This window comes from Leptopilina heterotoma, unplaced genomic scaffold, assembly GCF_015476425.1.
Source record: "Leptopilina heterotoma isolate Lh14 unplaced genomic scaffold, ASM1547642v1 Lhet_206, whole genome shotgun sequence".
In the NCBI taxonomy this organism is placed as follows: domain Eukaryota; kingdom Metazoa; phylum Arthropoda; class Insecta; order Hymenoptera; family Figitidae; genus Leptopilina; species Leptopilina heterotoma.
Window position 1 is genome coordinate 143,535 of NW_025110922.1, and position 14,289 is coordinate 157,823.

General features: G+C 27.6%; 2 protein-coding genes across 3 annotated transcripts; both read right to left on the reverse strand.

Moving 5' to 3' along the window:
* Positions 1-2,238: 2,238 nt before the first annotated feature.
* Positions 2,239-5,210, reverse strand: LOC122501282. Of its 2 annotated transcripts, none has more exons than XM_043610623.1 (3): positions 4,788-5,210; positions 4,128-4,397; positions 2,239-3,825 (listed from the first exon to the last, which is right to left on the reverse strand). In XM_043610623.1, exons 1-3 carry the CDS (start codon positions 5,091-5,093, stop codon positions 3,631-3,633), a joined length of 771 nt encoding a protein of 256 aa, XP_043466558.1. In that variant the 5' UTR covers positions 5,094-5,210; the 3' UTR covers positions 2,239-3,630. The 2 variants fall into 2 exon arrangements, with proteins under 2 accessions (XP_043466558.1, XP_043466559.1); XM_043610624.1 differs by having other exon boundaries at positions 2,239-3,704; positions 4,788-5,209.
* Positions 5,211-8,658: 3,448 nt separating this feature from the next.
* On the reverse strand, positions 8,659-14,169 carry LOC122501247. The gene is made up of 2 exons (XM_043610572.1): positions 13,650-14,169; positions 8,659-13,474 (listed from the first exon to the last, which is right to left on the reverse strand). Exons 1-2 carry the CDS (start codon positions 13,964-13,966, stop codon positions 10,105-10,107), a joined length of 3,687 nt encoding a protein of 1,228 aa, XP_043466507.1. The 5' UTR covers positions 13,967-14,169; the 3' UTR covers positions 8,659-10,104.
* Between the last annotated feature and the right edge of the window lie 120 nt (positions 14,170-14,289).

Below are 14,289 nucleotides of genomic sequence, written 5' to 3' on the forward strand. Positions count from 1 at the left end.
TTGAAAATTTTTGATAGAATTGAAATTTTTTTTACACTCTATTAAAAATAATTAACTTTTTTTAAAGAATTTTATTTAAATTTTTCGAAAACAATCAAGGGAAGTTAGTCACCGCTATTATAATTTTATTTTTAAAAAACTTAAAAAATTTTAATAAAATTATTCGCAATAATTAAATTACTTTTTTAAATAGTAAAATCTTTGGAAAAATTCAATTCTTTTCAAAAAAAAAAATTCATGAAAGAATTCAATTTTTAAATTATTTTTTTAAGAAATTCAATTATTTTCTAAAGTTTTATTAAATTCTTCAAAACAATTCAATTATATTTAAATAAATAGCCAAATTCTTTGCAAAAATTCAGTTATTTTTAATATAATTTTAATAAAATTTCACGAAGGAATTCAATTATTAAAAAATTTTTTTAATTCTTCGAAACAATTCAATTATTTTCAAAAATTTTAATAAAATTATTTTCAAATAATTCAATATTATTTTCAGAAATTTTTCTTAAATTCTTTATAAAAATTCAATTATTTTTAATACAATTTTAATAAAATTTCAATTATTTTCATGGATAATAAAATATTTTACAGGAATTGAATTATTTTTTTTAATACAGTTTTAATAAAATTTCTCGAAAGAATTCAATTGATAAAATTTTTTTTAAAATTGAAATATTTTTAGAAATTTTAATAAAATTATTTTTGAAGAATTCAATTAATTTCGAATATTTTTGTTAAATTTTTTTATGAAATTTCAATTATTTCCAATGCAATCTTAATTAAATTATTCGAAAGAATTGAATTATATTAAACAATTCAATTATTTTAATAAACAAACACGATTATTTTAAAAACTTTAAAGAAATTGTTCATAAAATTCAATTATTTTCAAAAATTTTAATTAAAATTATTTAAGAAACTCCATTATATTTAAAAAAAATTCAAAGAAATTGTTCAAAAAGAATTTAATTTAATTTCGCAAAGTTTTTTTGAAAATTCTCAAAAATAAGATTTTTGAAATTTTTCAATTCTGTTGTTTCAAGATAATTGAATATTTTATAAGCAAATAATTGAAAATTTTGTATATAATTGAAATTTCTCTACATTATATTTAAAATAATTAACTTCTTTTAAAGAATTTTATTTAAATTTTTCGAAAATAATCCAGGGAAGTTATTATAATTTTATTTTTAAAAATTTCTTCGAAATATAAATATTCAATTATTTTCTTAAATAAATTATTTTCTTAAACTCATTGCGGAATTTCAATTATTTTTAATACAGTTTTTAACGAATTCCTTGAAAAATGTAATTATTCTTAAAAATTTTATTAAAATTCGTCAAAAGAATGCAATTATTTCTAGAAACTGTAAAAAAATGCTTCTCAAGAATTCAATTATTTCCATAAATAGCAAAATTCTTCAGATTTACTAAATTCTTTTGAATAATATTTTTAAAAAATATTCTTCACAAGAATCCAATTATTTTCATAAATTTCCTAAAAATTCTAAAAAAAAAACAATTCAATTATTTTCAAAAGTAATAAAATTCTTCGCAGAAATTCAATTATGTTTAAAAATTTTTTTTTGAATTCTCCTCAAAATTTCAATTATTTTTCTAGATAATTAAATGGTTCTCCAAAATTCAATTATTTTCAGAAATTTTAATAAAATTCTACTGAAACATTTAAATTATTTTCATAAATAATAAGATTCTTTGGAAGGATTTAATTACTTTTATAAATAGTAAAATTTTTTGAAGAAATGTAATTAGTTATCAATACATTTTAATAAAATCGAATTAATCAAAATTTCAATTATAATTATGAACAGACAAAATTATTTAAAAAAATTTCTTTGCTTAATTGAATTATTATTCAAATTTTTAATTAAAATTCTTAAGAAAAAAAGAAAAATTTAAAGATACTTGTCAAAAGAATTTAATTTTCATAATAATTCTTATAAAAATTTTGAAAGCCATTTTTAGATTTATTTATGTTCGAAATCAAATAAATTTAAATTTGATGAGTAAAGAAAAAATTAGAACAAAGTCGGGAAATAACTGGGAATTTTGTTGAACGAAAATAGTAGACACCCTGCTTCAGAAAGACACAATTTTAATTATTAAATGTGATACTAACCGTAATTACTATTATTTAATATTATTAATTAACTTAAATAATATTCAATAAATTGATATACTGTTAATATTAACTATTAATACTGATATTAACATTAATAAATTTGATTTTTAATTCGAGAGTAAATTTTTTTTTTCTTTACTTTAAGGAAGAGTCACGTTTGTCATATATTATATCATTGTAATAAACTTTGAATATTTATTTTGACGACATCCTTACAAAATAAGGTGCATTATCTATTATCTGTCTATAATGCGAGACAGCAACAAAAATATTATTTAGATATTTCGTATAATACTTTTTAATACTTGTATACAAGTGGACCCGTCATGTGGAAATCGTTTTTGTACAACTGTGCGCTGAATTATACATCTACAAGAATATCGCAACATGGAAAGTATGGCACAAATATTGCTGCTCATTGACGCAAAGAACCATTTTTTTTTTTTTTTTTTTTTGGCTTAAATTTGGTCGTTGAGAGCTGGAAAGTTACTCGACGACAATTATCGTCTTCCAGGTACCGTTTCCATCGAACGATGTTCGACGATGCGCACGCTTTCGTTTTGGTTTTATTTTGACATTTAACTATATAATCTACAATTATTTTTTTATCTTTTCAGGACGGGCGATTTTTGTTAACGAAAATTGCCTTTTTATAAACGGTGGTGAAATCACTATATAAATAAATAATAAATTGTATTCCGGTGGGAATACAATTAATAGTCTTTTTTGATTTTATTAGATTTTTAATTTTATCAGTTGATTGAGCTCTGGACAATTTCTTTCATTTCCTGGATAAATCAAATTAACTTTTTATCGAACGCCCGCTCCGAAAAGGCAAATTTAATTTAACCCTGAATTTCAAGGTTTATTGAATATGGCAACCAGTGCACTTATTTATTTTTTTTTTAATTCTTATGAACACGAGGACAATGGGCAGTCAATTTTTTTTCAGATAAATCTGGATAATTTTTATATATACGGAATTAAATATAGACGTTTACGTAACTTACATTAGGCTTAATTTCTACGACGCAAAATTAAATGATGAAGATAAAAATCTTGAAAAATTGGACGACTCGCTGGAATTTGCTGGCAATTGTTTACAATTTGTTTACAATTTGTCCCTAATGTTTTTTACTCAATTTTTCAGATACACTATAATTTCAAACTTTCCAAAAAAATACCTTTGTCCTTTGTGAACTTATTTGCAAAAAATAGACATTTCAGCTCGTTCGTTTTTATAAACTTTATAATTTTTGTGTTTGTTTTTTTTTTTAGAGAGCTGTTATTGTCAGGCGCTTTATGACGAAAAGAAAAAGAAAAATTCAGTTCTACTTTCGTTTACGAATATAACTGCAAATACTTTCTGCGTTTGTGTTGAATAAATTCTCCCACCACTTCACTCTAGAATTTTGACCATAAGTTTGAGGGCCTGATGCGGTGGTCCCGGTCGAATTGAAACATCAATATCCGAATATGGAATTTCAGCCTCCGTCTTGAATCCATATTTGAGAAAGACTTTCTGGGAAAATAATCCTGTTGCGTCTGCCTTGAAAATCTGAAAGGAGACTCTTCCCTTGAATAATCAGATTTTTCATGACGATGATGAATATGGAACAACATTGTAACAACACCTTGGCATAACGAAAATCCCATGCATATTTTATTTGAAGAGCATGCTGAAACAAAGAGAAAAAAATATACGACACGTAAATGAAAAGGAGCTTTAGCGGGCATAATTTGTGGTCTTCGAAAAAAAAAAATTACACAACACATTCAAAACAATAATTCAAAGTCAAGCTCTCCTGTAGTCGGTGATCTTTTTTCTTAGATTCATTATTTGGATTGGCAAATATTACATTGAGCAAAATAAAAATTTCCAAAACAAAAATTAAAACAAGTTTCAAGACAAAAATTAAGACAAATTTCAAAGCAAATTTTGAACAAAAAGAAAAAATACTCTTTTGTTTAGATAAAATACCTTGAAGCCGGCGTTTTTGGCATTTTCCAGACTCTCCTGAACGAGAGCATTGGCTAATCCTCTTCCTCGAAAGCGATCGTCAACACTTAGAATACGACATTCGAAAAGATCGTCCACATTATATTTGGTGAAGAGATCAATTTTTTCGTTGACTTTATAAAGGAGACCGAAAATTGTCTGGAAATTTTTATCACTCATTTCGGCGAGTCGTCTCTCGGCCTCTTCACGCTCGCCTCTTTGAACAATTCCATTCAAAACTGTGCCAGCTATCTGTTAGAACGACTCCAATTAATTAGCAGGTAAATTAATTAAATTAACAAATTAGAAATTATCATCAACTCGAAATTAGATCCACTAATTCGAGAATTCAATCTCTCGTTTTAAAAACAGATTTTACAGTAAAACAAAGTTGGAAAAAAATGTCCAGAAAAATTACAAAGTCGAAAAAAATCCAAGAATAAAAATAACTAAAAAATGTGAAAAAAATTTAAAAAATGGGGAAAAAATTAAAAAAATTGAGAAAAAATTAAAAAATTGTCATAACAAAATTAAAAAATTGAAATAATTTTTTTTTTCCAAAAAAATTTGTCTATTTGCTTTAATTTTTAATTGAATTTATTTTTCAGAGAGAATTGTGAGAGAGAAGAATGGGATGCATACCGTTCCTTTATTGTCAATCATCATCCTTGAATATCCTTGCTTCAATGTCTGTAGACAGTGCTGCTCAAGTTCATAATGACTGTCTCCAGGTTGACAGAGGCCAACAGCTTTGTTGAGTGGCTCGTCGGCAAAAAAGTTGTGCCTCAAATGATTGATTACATCAGAAAAGCGATTTTCTTGAATTGCAACAACTGTCAAATCGTCAATTGACATGTTTTCGAAGAATTTTTTGCGAGCTTTTTTTCCCAAAGAAAAAAGCTGCTTTTTGTCAGTATCAACGCGCACGACTCTTACAATCTTTCCCATGCGAGAGCCTCTCCATCATCGTATGGGTATTGATTGACCCAGTTCAAGGCATCTGTCATTTATCCTACCTACATTTAATGCAACCCTCTTGACTACCAGATAACGAACTTATCTCCTAATTTTTTTTATTTTTTTTTCTACTTTACTTTCAATTAAGATTCACTTCAACGAAAAAGAAATAAAGGAAATTTTTTAATTTACTGGTAATTTTTAATGGTAGCAGTCTTCGGAGTTATCTACTAAAACCTACTATTTAACTACTTTTTTACGTTATGCTACTATTTGGGTAATTTTTTTAGATTTCAGTCACTAAAAGCTACTATTTCTGTTTTTTTTTGAGAATTTACACTACTTTACATTCGCTAATACTAGAAATCAAAAAAACTATTCTTAAAAATTATAAACAAATTCTTTAAATAGATTCAATTATTTTCGAAAAATATTCGAAATTCAATTCTTTTCAATGTCTAGTATTTTTATAAAATTTCGCAAAAGAATTCAATTAGCTAAAAAAAAATTGATAAAATTCATCTAAAATTCAATTATTTACATAAATAATAAAATTTCCACATGAATTCAATTCAGAATAGCCTCGAGAATAGCATTTTCAAAAAAATTTCGAAAAAATTAATTATTTAACAAAATTTCTATACACTTCTTCACAATAATTCAATTACTTTCTCTAATAATAATATTCTTCATAGAAATTCAATTTTATAAAAAAATTCTTGATAAAATTCTAAACAAGAATTCAATTATGTTCATAAATAATAAAACTCATCGAAGAATTTTAATAATTTTTGTTACTATTTTAAATTAATTAATCGAAAAATTCAATTATTTTCAAAAATAAAAATTTCGACAAGAATTCAATTATTTAAAATAAAATTTTTATAATATTTATTATAATTCGGAAAAATTAATTATTAAAAACAATGTTTATAGAATTCCTATAAAGAATTCAATTATTTTCAAAAATAACAAAAATTTTCACTGAAATTGAATTCTTCTTAAAGATTTTAATAATATTTTTCTCAATAATTCAATTATTTTCAGAAATAATAAAATTCTTCTCAGGAATACAATTATTTTTGAAAATTTTAATAAAATTCTTAGCAACTGTTCAATTATTTTCATAAATATTAAAATTCATCGCAGGATTTCAATTATTTTTAATACAATTTTACAGGAATTGCGGAAAAAATGTTTTAAAAAGTTCTTAAAAATTTAATTTCAATTCTTCGAAAAAATCAATTATTTAAAAAAATGTTTTTTTAAAAATCTTTGGAAGAATTTAATTCTTTACAAAAATATTAGAATTTTTCACAGGAATTCAATTCTTTTTAAACATTTTAATAAAATTCTTCGCCGTAATTTAATTATTTTCATAAATAATAAAATTCTTCTCAGGATTTTAATATTGTTTTTGAAAATTTTAATAAAATTTTACAGAAATTGCTCAAAACATGTTTAAAAAAATTCTTAAAAATTTAATTTCAATTCTTCGAAAAAATCAATTATTTAAAAAAAAATTTTTTTTTAATTCATTGGAAGAATTCAATTTTTTACAAAAATTTTAGAATTTTTCGCAGGAGTTCAATTATTTTCAAATATATTAATAAAATTGTTCAAAAGAATTCAATTATTTTAAATAGAATTTCAATTAAATTTTTCTGAATTAATTCAATTATTATTTTAGATTTTAATAAAATTCTTCACAGGAATTCAATTATTTTCAAATATTTTAATAGAATTGTTCGTAAGAAATCAATTATTTTAAATATAATTTTTATTAATTTTTTTTGAAAAGATTCAATTATTCTTTTAGGGTTTAATAAAGTTTTTCACAGAAATTCAATTATTTTCATAAATAACAATATTTATCACAAGAATTCAATTATTTTTAAAAGTAATAAATTTCTTCTTGGAAATTCGAATATATTAAAAAATTTTTTAAAAATCGTTCACAAGAATTCTATTATTTTCATAAATAATAAAATGCTTTTTAGGAATTCAATTATTTTTAAAAAAATATAATAAAATACCACACAGAAATTCAATGATTGTCAAAAATTTTAATAGAAATCTTTGTAAAATTCAATTTTTTTTAAATTTTCGCAATTCAATGATTTTCAATATTTACTATTTTCATAAAATTTCCAAACAGAATTCAATTATTTAAAAAATTGTTTGTAAAAATCTTCATAAGAATTCAATAATTCCTCTCATGAATATTAAAAATTTCCCAGGAATTCAATTATTTAATTCAGAATTTGCATAAAATTAGTTGAGAAAAATCACTTAAAATTTTTTATAAAATTCTCCGCAAGAATTAAAATTATTTTTATAAATATTTTATATTCTTTCATGAATAATAAAAATCGTTGCAAGAATTGAATTATTATCAGGATGAGAAAGAAGTAAATATTTTTTATGAAAATTAGGAAAAAGTCAGGAAAATAAAATATAGAATAGAATTTTTGTCAGTTTTGTGAAGATTCTAAAATGAGTTTTTTTGGTCGTCAAGTTTAATTTTTCGATGTCTCCTTTTTTACAACTTTTTTTTAGTTTGAAAGCTACTTTCTTAAAATTAATTATCAAGTGCAAAGTCTGCAAGAAAAGAATTTAAAAGAAAAATAAATTTATTCAAATTAAAACTATTTTTAAATATCGTTATTTAGTCAAGTAAATAAAATAATTCCTAATTCAAAAATGAAACTATTATTTTAGTTATCAAAGTACGATTGTAAAATAAAATTAAAGGCCTTGAAAAATGAAAAGACTGGAATTAAGACAATTTTTATTTATTTTTCTTTTTTTTCAATATATACTCGATATACACAGAATAATAGAAATATAAAATTAACGAAGTACGTATTCTTATTATAAAGAAAGAGCTCACAGATAATGAATAATTGAGATCGATATTACAAGTTTTTTCAAAAATCGCTTATTACAATAATTCTTAAAATTAATACCGTCACATTTGAAAGTCATAAAAAAAAAATATTAACGTTGCTTTTACTTTCATCAACAACCATCGTCACTTTTCAGGAGAATAAAAAAAAATTGTGACAAATTTTCGAAAGTCTTTACAATCAAATTTTTTTTATTACAATCATTTTTATCGATAGAAAAATATATCTTATCACAATGTTTAATTTTTATTTACGTAATTGACAAATTTAAATAGATTAAATTAATAATTAATATTAATTTATTACATTATAGTATTAATTTATAGAAATTATAAATTATTTATTATTTTTTCTTAAATAATTAAGTCATAAATATTATTAAATATTTTTTAATTACTTTTAAATATTTTTTTACTATTTTTAAATATTTTTAAATATTTGTTAATATTTTTAAATACTTTTAAATATTTTTTAATATTTTTAAATACTTTTAAATATTTTAAAATATTTTTGAATATTTTTTTAATATTTTTTAATATTTTTTTTTATATTTTTTAATATTTTTTAATATTTTTTAAATATTTTAAAATATTTTTTAATATTTTTGAATACTTTTAAATATTAAAAAATACTTTTATTAAATTAGTTTTCACTAAAATTAGGTCCTTTTCATTAAACTAAAAAGCGACAATAGTTGACGATGAAACAATATTCTTAATATCAAAATAGTCTCTACAGTTTAACTGCGAAGGTACAGTAATCAAAAACTAATTATAAAATAATTAAAAAAAAAAGAAAAAAAAATAGCTTGCATCAAAAATCGAATGTAAACATTATTTAAACATTATTAAAAGCATAAACGAAATTGACAGAGAAAAAATTAAAAACTCGCCACAGATGAAAATTCAGAGACTTAAAATTCAACCGCTTATGAACAAACAGAAAAAATACTTTTTTTTTGTGATTATTCAATAATATTGTTGTCATTGAATAATTTTTCGTTATTTTGTTATTTTGACACGTTTATCACTTTGAGGAAAAATAAATTACAAAAAACTTATTGTAATTATCAATTAAATTTACAGTATTCGAGTAAAATCTTATCAAAATACATATAACCGGTATCATGTCATATTCTAGGAACCAGTAAAAAAAAAAAAAAGAACATTTACAATACTGGATTGTTTTTCTTTTTCGTTAAAATATTCTCTTAAAAATTTGCATAAATTATTCTCGCAATCACTATTTTTTATTATGCAATTATTACGTAGATGAAGATCACAATGTTAATAATTAATATTAATTCCAAATGACAAATTTCAAAAAGCAGGGGAAAAAAAGATTGCGCAGGCGCAAAGCGGCTGCGCGAGCTTTTTTTCCCCGGCGTCACCACTTTTTTTCCCTCTGACGTTTTTTTTTCCTTTTTCGATCAAATCCGCTCTAGATTTTTTTTGTAACAAAAATTTGTTTTCTTACCCCATGAACTTCAAGAACATAAATTATTATCTAATTTCTCTTCCTAGTTCTATAGTCTTTTCTAAAAATCAAAGCTTCTCTTCTTGAGAATCTTTTTTCGATTCTAAGAATATATATTACATTCTTAATAATTTTTCAAATCTGAAAAACTAGACATACATTACTTTCTGCCCCTAAACAGAAATTACATTATACAGAACAGACTAGAGAAAAAATAAATTGCAATTTTCCATAAATTGTGCTTTCGTTAAATATACTTTGTACATTTTTTTATTCTTTTAATTTTCTTTTCTCGAAAAATAGAATCTATTCTTAATTTTTACACATCGATATTTTGAGCTTTTTGTGACAATCACTTAATTTTTTCAGTAGATTTAGTGATTATTCTGGTAATAAATAGAAAATTAGACACCAAAATAAATTATTCTCATCATTTTAATTCGTAGAAGTTTAAATAATAATTTTAACTTTTAACATTTCAAAGTCGAATTTTTTTTTTAACACAAAGAAGTATTTTGTAATAAATAAATAAAACCTCATGAAATTAAATTCTTTTCTTAATAACGTAGAAAGCTATTTACAACTGTACAGGTTTATTTAAGTACTTGTAAACTTATCTAACTTCTAATACTTCTGAATGGATATTCCTCGGTTAGTGAAGAATTGAAAGCAAACGAAATATCGGAACTTATTGAATTATTCGAAATTAGATTATTTTCGAGTAAATCACCAGGAATCATGTCACTTAATTTATCACTGACAATTTGTTCAATTTGCTCCGTCATATGCGACTGTTCCATTTCGCCAGTTGCATTTAACATTGCCAATTGTGCCAAATGATCGTAGTTCATTTTCACTTCTAAATTCTCGAGACCTTCGAAAATGTTCGAATTACTCTCACTTGTTTGGAAGCTTTTCGTGAAACTTTCCGTTGCACTCGCGAAACTTTGCATCTCGGGGAAATTTTCCTCGGGCGCTTGATTATTTTGATAGTTACCCATCATTCCATTTTCGAGTTTGATGAATTTCTTGTCGGTCGATTGCAGTTTGATGAAGGTCTGATCCTCTAGGGGGGTTTCGAATTTTTGAAAACTGTTATTACTGATGTCGATTTTGCGAAAACCGTTATTTTCACAGAGTTCGTTTTGAATTTCCGGGTTTGAAATGACGAGTTTCGAGCCAATTAGCTTGCAGGGTTCGTCGTGGGGGCTGGTGTTTCGGGGAACGAGGGTGAGGGCTGTGAGCACTTCGGGACAATTGGAACTTGAACTGATGTCGGAACCGTCGGAGAAGCCGCTTGAGGCTCGCTCCTCGAGGTGATGATGATGGTGGTGGTGGTGGTGATGATGGAGGAGTTCTTCCTCGAGACCTTCGATTTTCGCCTTTTTTAGCGGAGGTTCGTCCTCGAGGTTGTTTTCCTTACGGGCGAAGACGTTGTTAATTTTGTACAGACCGGGATTTAGGCCCAAAGCGTCGCAGAGAAGATCGTCATTCAAGTCCATGATGTCGGTGGTATTTCTCTCGTCCTCTTTCGGAGTGGTTAGCATGCTAGAAGCTCTTTCCCGAACATTGTTCATCAGATCCTTCAAAATACGCATAAAATTCATGACATTGTTCTCCGACTTAAGAACCATGAGATCGAACAAAGATAAGGCGTTCAACACCGGCTTTGCAGCGATATTGCAAATTTCATTCTTCTCACAAACGGCGATCGCATTCTTCAATTTCTCTTGTCGTCGGGCCGATTTTTCCTCCGGCGTTCCCCAGGGACCGCGTTTCTTGCCCTTTCGTTTCAGAGTGTCGAGCGTTTGACCGACTTCGGTCTTGGGTTTCGGGGGCGGAAGTTGGTCCATACTCCCATGACTAGGATATTTTTGAAAATGGAAAATCATTTTCTCGCGACCGAGATAGGTTTTCGAGCACGTGGGACAGAGGTATTCTTTCGAAACCTTTCGCTTCGGGACTTCTAGACCTGTTAATAGTTCCTTTGGTGATTCGTCGTCGTCGGGAAAGTCGCCATTCGTGTTATAGTCACTGTAACCACCGTCGGAATCGTCGAGATCCGGTTGGGTAAAGTCGACCGGATGTAAATGCTTGTAGTCGCGAACCATGTGCTTCGGAGGTCGGGATAAACGACCAGATCGTGTTCGGGCAACGACTTTTTTTCGTTCGTTCTTCAACTCGCGATCCTCTTCGGATACTGGTTTGGACGGAGGGGGTGGTTGCGGTTTTACGGAGTTTTTCTTCGGTCTACCACGTTTTGCGGGTCGTTTTTGAACTACCTGGGGTGCACGTCTGCCGATTAGGTCCAAATCGGTGGGGTAGACGATTTGATAGACGACTTTTTCTTTAGATGTGTTGGCGGTTTCTTCGTTGGTATATTGATCGAAATTGTGTTGATCTCTGTTGAATTTTTGAATAATTTGAGAGATTTGAGAAGCGGGGACACCGTCGTCGATTATGAATGTTTTTCCCTTTGAGTGCGTGATGATTGGAATTGGATTCTTGCACGTTCCGAGGGGTTTTGAATTATCGACTTTGGCGATTTCTTGCTTTACCGGTGTTTCGGTTTTTAGAATTCCGTTTGAATTTAGGGAATTTGATTTTAATGTAGCGACAACTGTGTTGTTTGAAACAAGGGGGTTTAGTTTTGTTTTTGATATGGCGATCCGAGCACTTGGGGGAAGAGTGGTAGAGTTTGTGAGTGTACAATTTCCTGCCGATTTTATAGCACAATAATTCGAACCCTTGACTTTCTCGAGGACAACATTTGGCATGGATTTGATGTTTTTTAGATTCTTTATGTTTCGTAATTGGTTGGGGACTTCTTGTACTTTCATTACGGGGCTTTTTTCGCAAGTTCTCTCCACAGTATTTTGTTTCAAGTTGATTGTTTTTTGCAAATTTTGGACATTATTTGCAATGTTGTTGAGCGATTGTAAGTTAACGATTCTTTTGGCAAAGGTCGTTTTGGGTTGTTGCTTGAGGAGCGAAACTGAGGAATTGGTTCGAAGAACGGAACTTGGACTCGTATTGTTGCGAATGTCTTGGACTTTTACTTGAGACGCACTTTGTAACACGACATTATTGGTGACTTTTGGAGACGTTTTGGCGACTGATTTTGTTACCGAACGGACAATCGGATTTGTAGTTTTTCGAAAATTAGTCGGAGACGTGACGTTCGAGGTTGTGAATATCGGAGTATTTTTCAGCGTCGGAGATGATGGATTCGTAGTCTTCATCACCGAAGTTACGACCTGATGGAGATTTCCACTTTGGATGGAACTTGGATTTACTTTTATCAATTGAGAAAGTTGATTATTAATTAAATTCGTCGAATTTGCCATAGAATCAGAAAGAGTTCCATTGACCGACTGATTGGAAATTTCACACGAACCGGACAAAAAATCGGAAGCAGTTACAATGCCATTAGAATTGAGAAATTGAGTCGAAATCGGCATGGCTTTAATAACCTGAGGCGACACAGTATTTAAGAGTGTTGCGTTTGAAAAAATTACCGCATTTGAGGTTGTTCCATTGTTAATCGAGTGAATTGTGGTGACCGGTGTGATATTTTTTCCAGCATTGGGAAGAATTCTGACATTTTTCGAAGTCTTCGTTATCGGTTGAATGGGTTTTAGGGAATATTGCGACGTGGGTATCATCATTGGTAGATTTTGTAAAATCTGACCTTGCGATGTTGTGACAGTGACAAAAGACGGTGTTTGGGAAGATTGATTGTCGAGAAGAGCATATTGCATGCAATTCTCAGCACTTGTCATTTGATTTTTATCGAAATTTGAAATATTATCTTGTTGTAAAACAGAATTTACTTGCATTAATTCGTTGGAATGTTCTAGTAGCGTTGAAGAATCCTGAGGACAATTTTCGCTGTTTACCAAATCCATGGAAATATTCGTTCCCATGTTGTTGCCGTGTTGAAAAGTTTCGGTTTGATTCAGGCCTTCAACCGACCACTCGTCATATCTAAAGGTAATACAAAATTTATTAATACTTTCAATTTAAATAAAAACAAATTCTCTTTTACTTGCGCGGAAAATAACATTCATATTCAAAAAAGAACATAACCTATAAAAAAAAGTTTGCAGAACAAAAAAAAATGATTTAAAAACCAAACATTAAGTACAGAAAATCGACATACCTGGAACAATTTACATTAGAAACATTATCGGTATTAATTTCAGCTTGCATTTCAGGTACGGCATCTCCGTCGCTCGGTAGGAATGTAACCTCTCCCGAGATTCCACCCTCCATGTTGACATTAAATCCAAATTGAGCAGCCGCCTCTGGCGATAAACGTATCATTTGTGATCCATTCTCATCACTTTCAATGTAAGCGACAAAATTATGATGATCCTCCTCCTCGTCGACCCCTTGGAAAGCCTGTTGTATCAAATTTGAGGGCCCGGACGAGAGTCTACCATTCGTAAACATTGTTGAATTCGCAATCTCCGTCATATTTGTGGTTAAGTTTTTAACTCGTCACAATTGTTAGAAATACATTTGGCGATATTCAAGTGTTAATGCACTCACTATTGTCAAAAGAAATCAACAAACATTGCGTTTATTTCAATTTTTATTTTCTCGGAATTAAATTAGACACAACACGTTTCCGCGCAAACAGTGTGAATATCATGAAGTTTATCACGAAACAAAAAATGGCGGCGTCACGATGTACACAAAAAATCATAGACACGAAACTTTAAATGAATTTTTACACAAGTGAAGTATCGTATTTAATATTCGACTTGGATAAGGAAGGAAATCTGCTAACCAGTATC

Excerpts from the sequence above, each read along its gene's own strand:
- LOC122501282 (XM_043610623.1), bottom strand. The coding sequence starts at position 5,093 with ATGGGAAAGATTGTAAGAGTCGTGCGCGTTGATACTGACAAAAAGCAG. Across the intron at positions 4,398-4,787 it reads TGATTGACAATAAAGGAACG|ATAGCTGGCACAGTTTTGAA; the intron begins GTATGCATCCCA and ends TCGTTCTAACAG. Across the intron at positions 3,826-4,127 it reads CCAAAAACGCCGGCTTCAAG|CATGCTCTTCAAATAAAATA; the intron begins GTATTTTATCTA and ends TCTTTGTTTCAG.
- LOC122501247 (XM_043610572.1), bottom strand. The coding sequence starts at position 13,966 with ATGACGGAGATTGCGAATTCAACAATGTTTACGAATGGTAGACTCTCG. Across the intron at positions 13,475-13,649 it reads TCTAATGTAAATTGTTCCAG|ATATGACGAGTGGTCGGTTG; the intron begins GTATGTCGATTT and ends TATTACCTTTAG.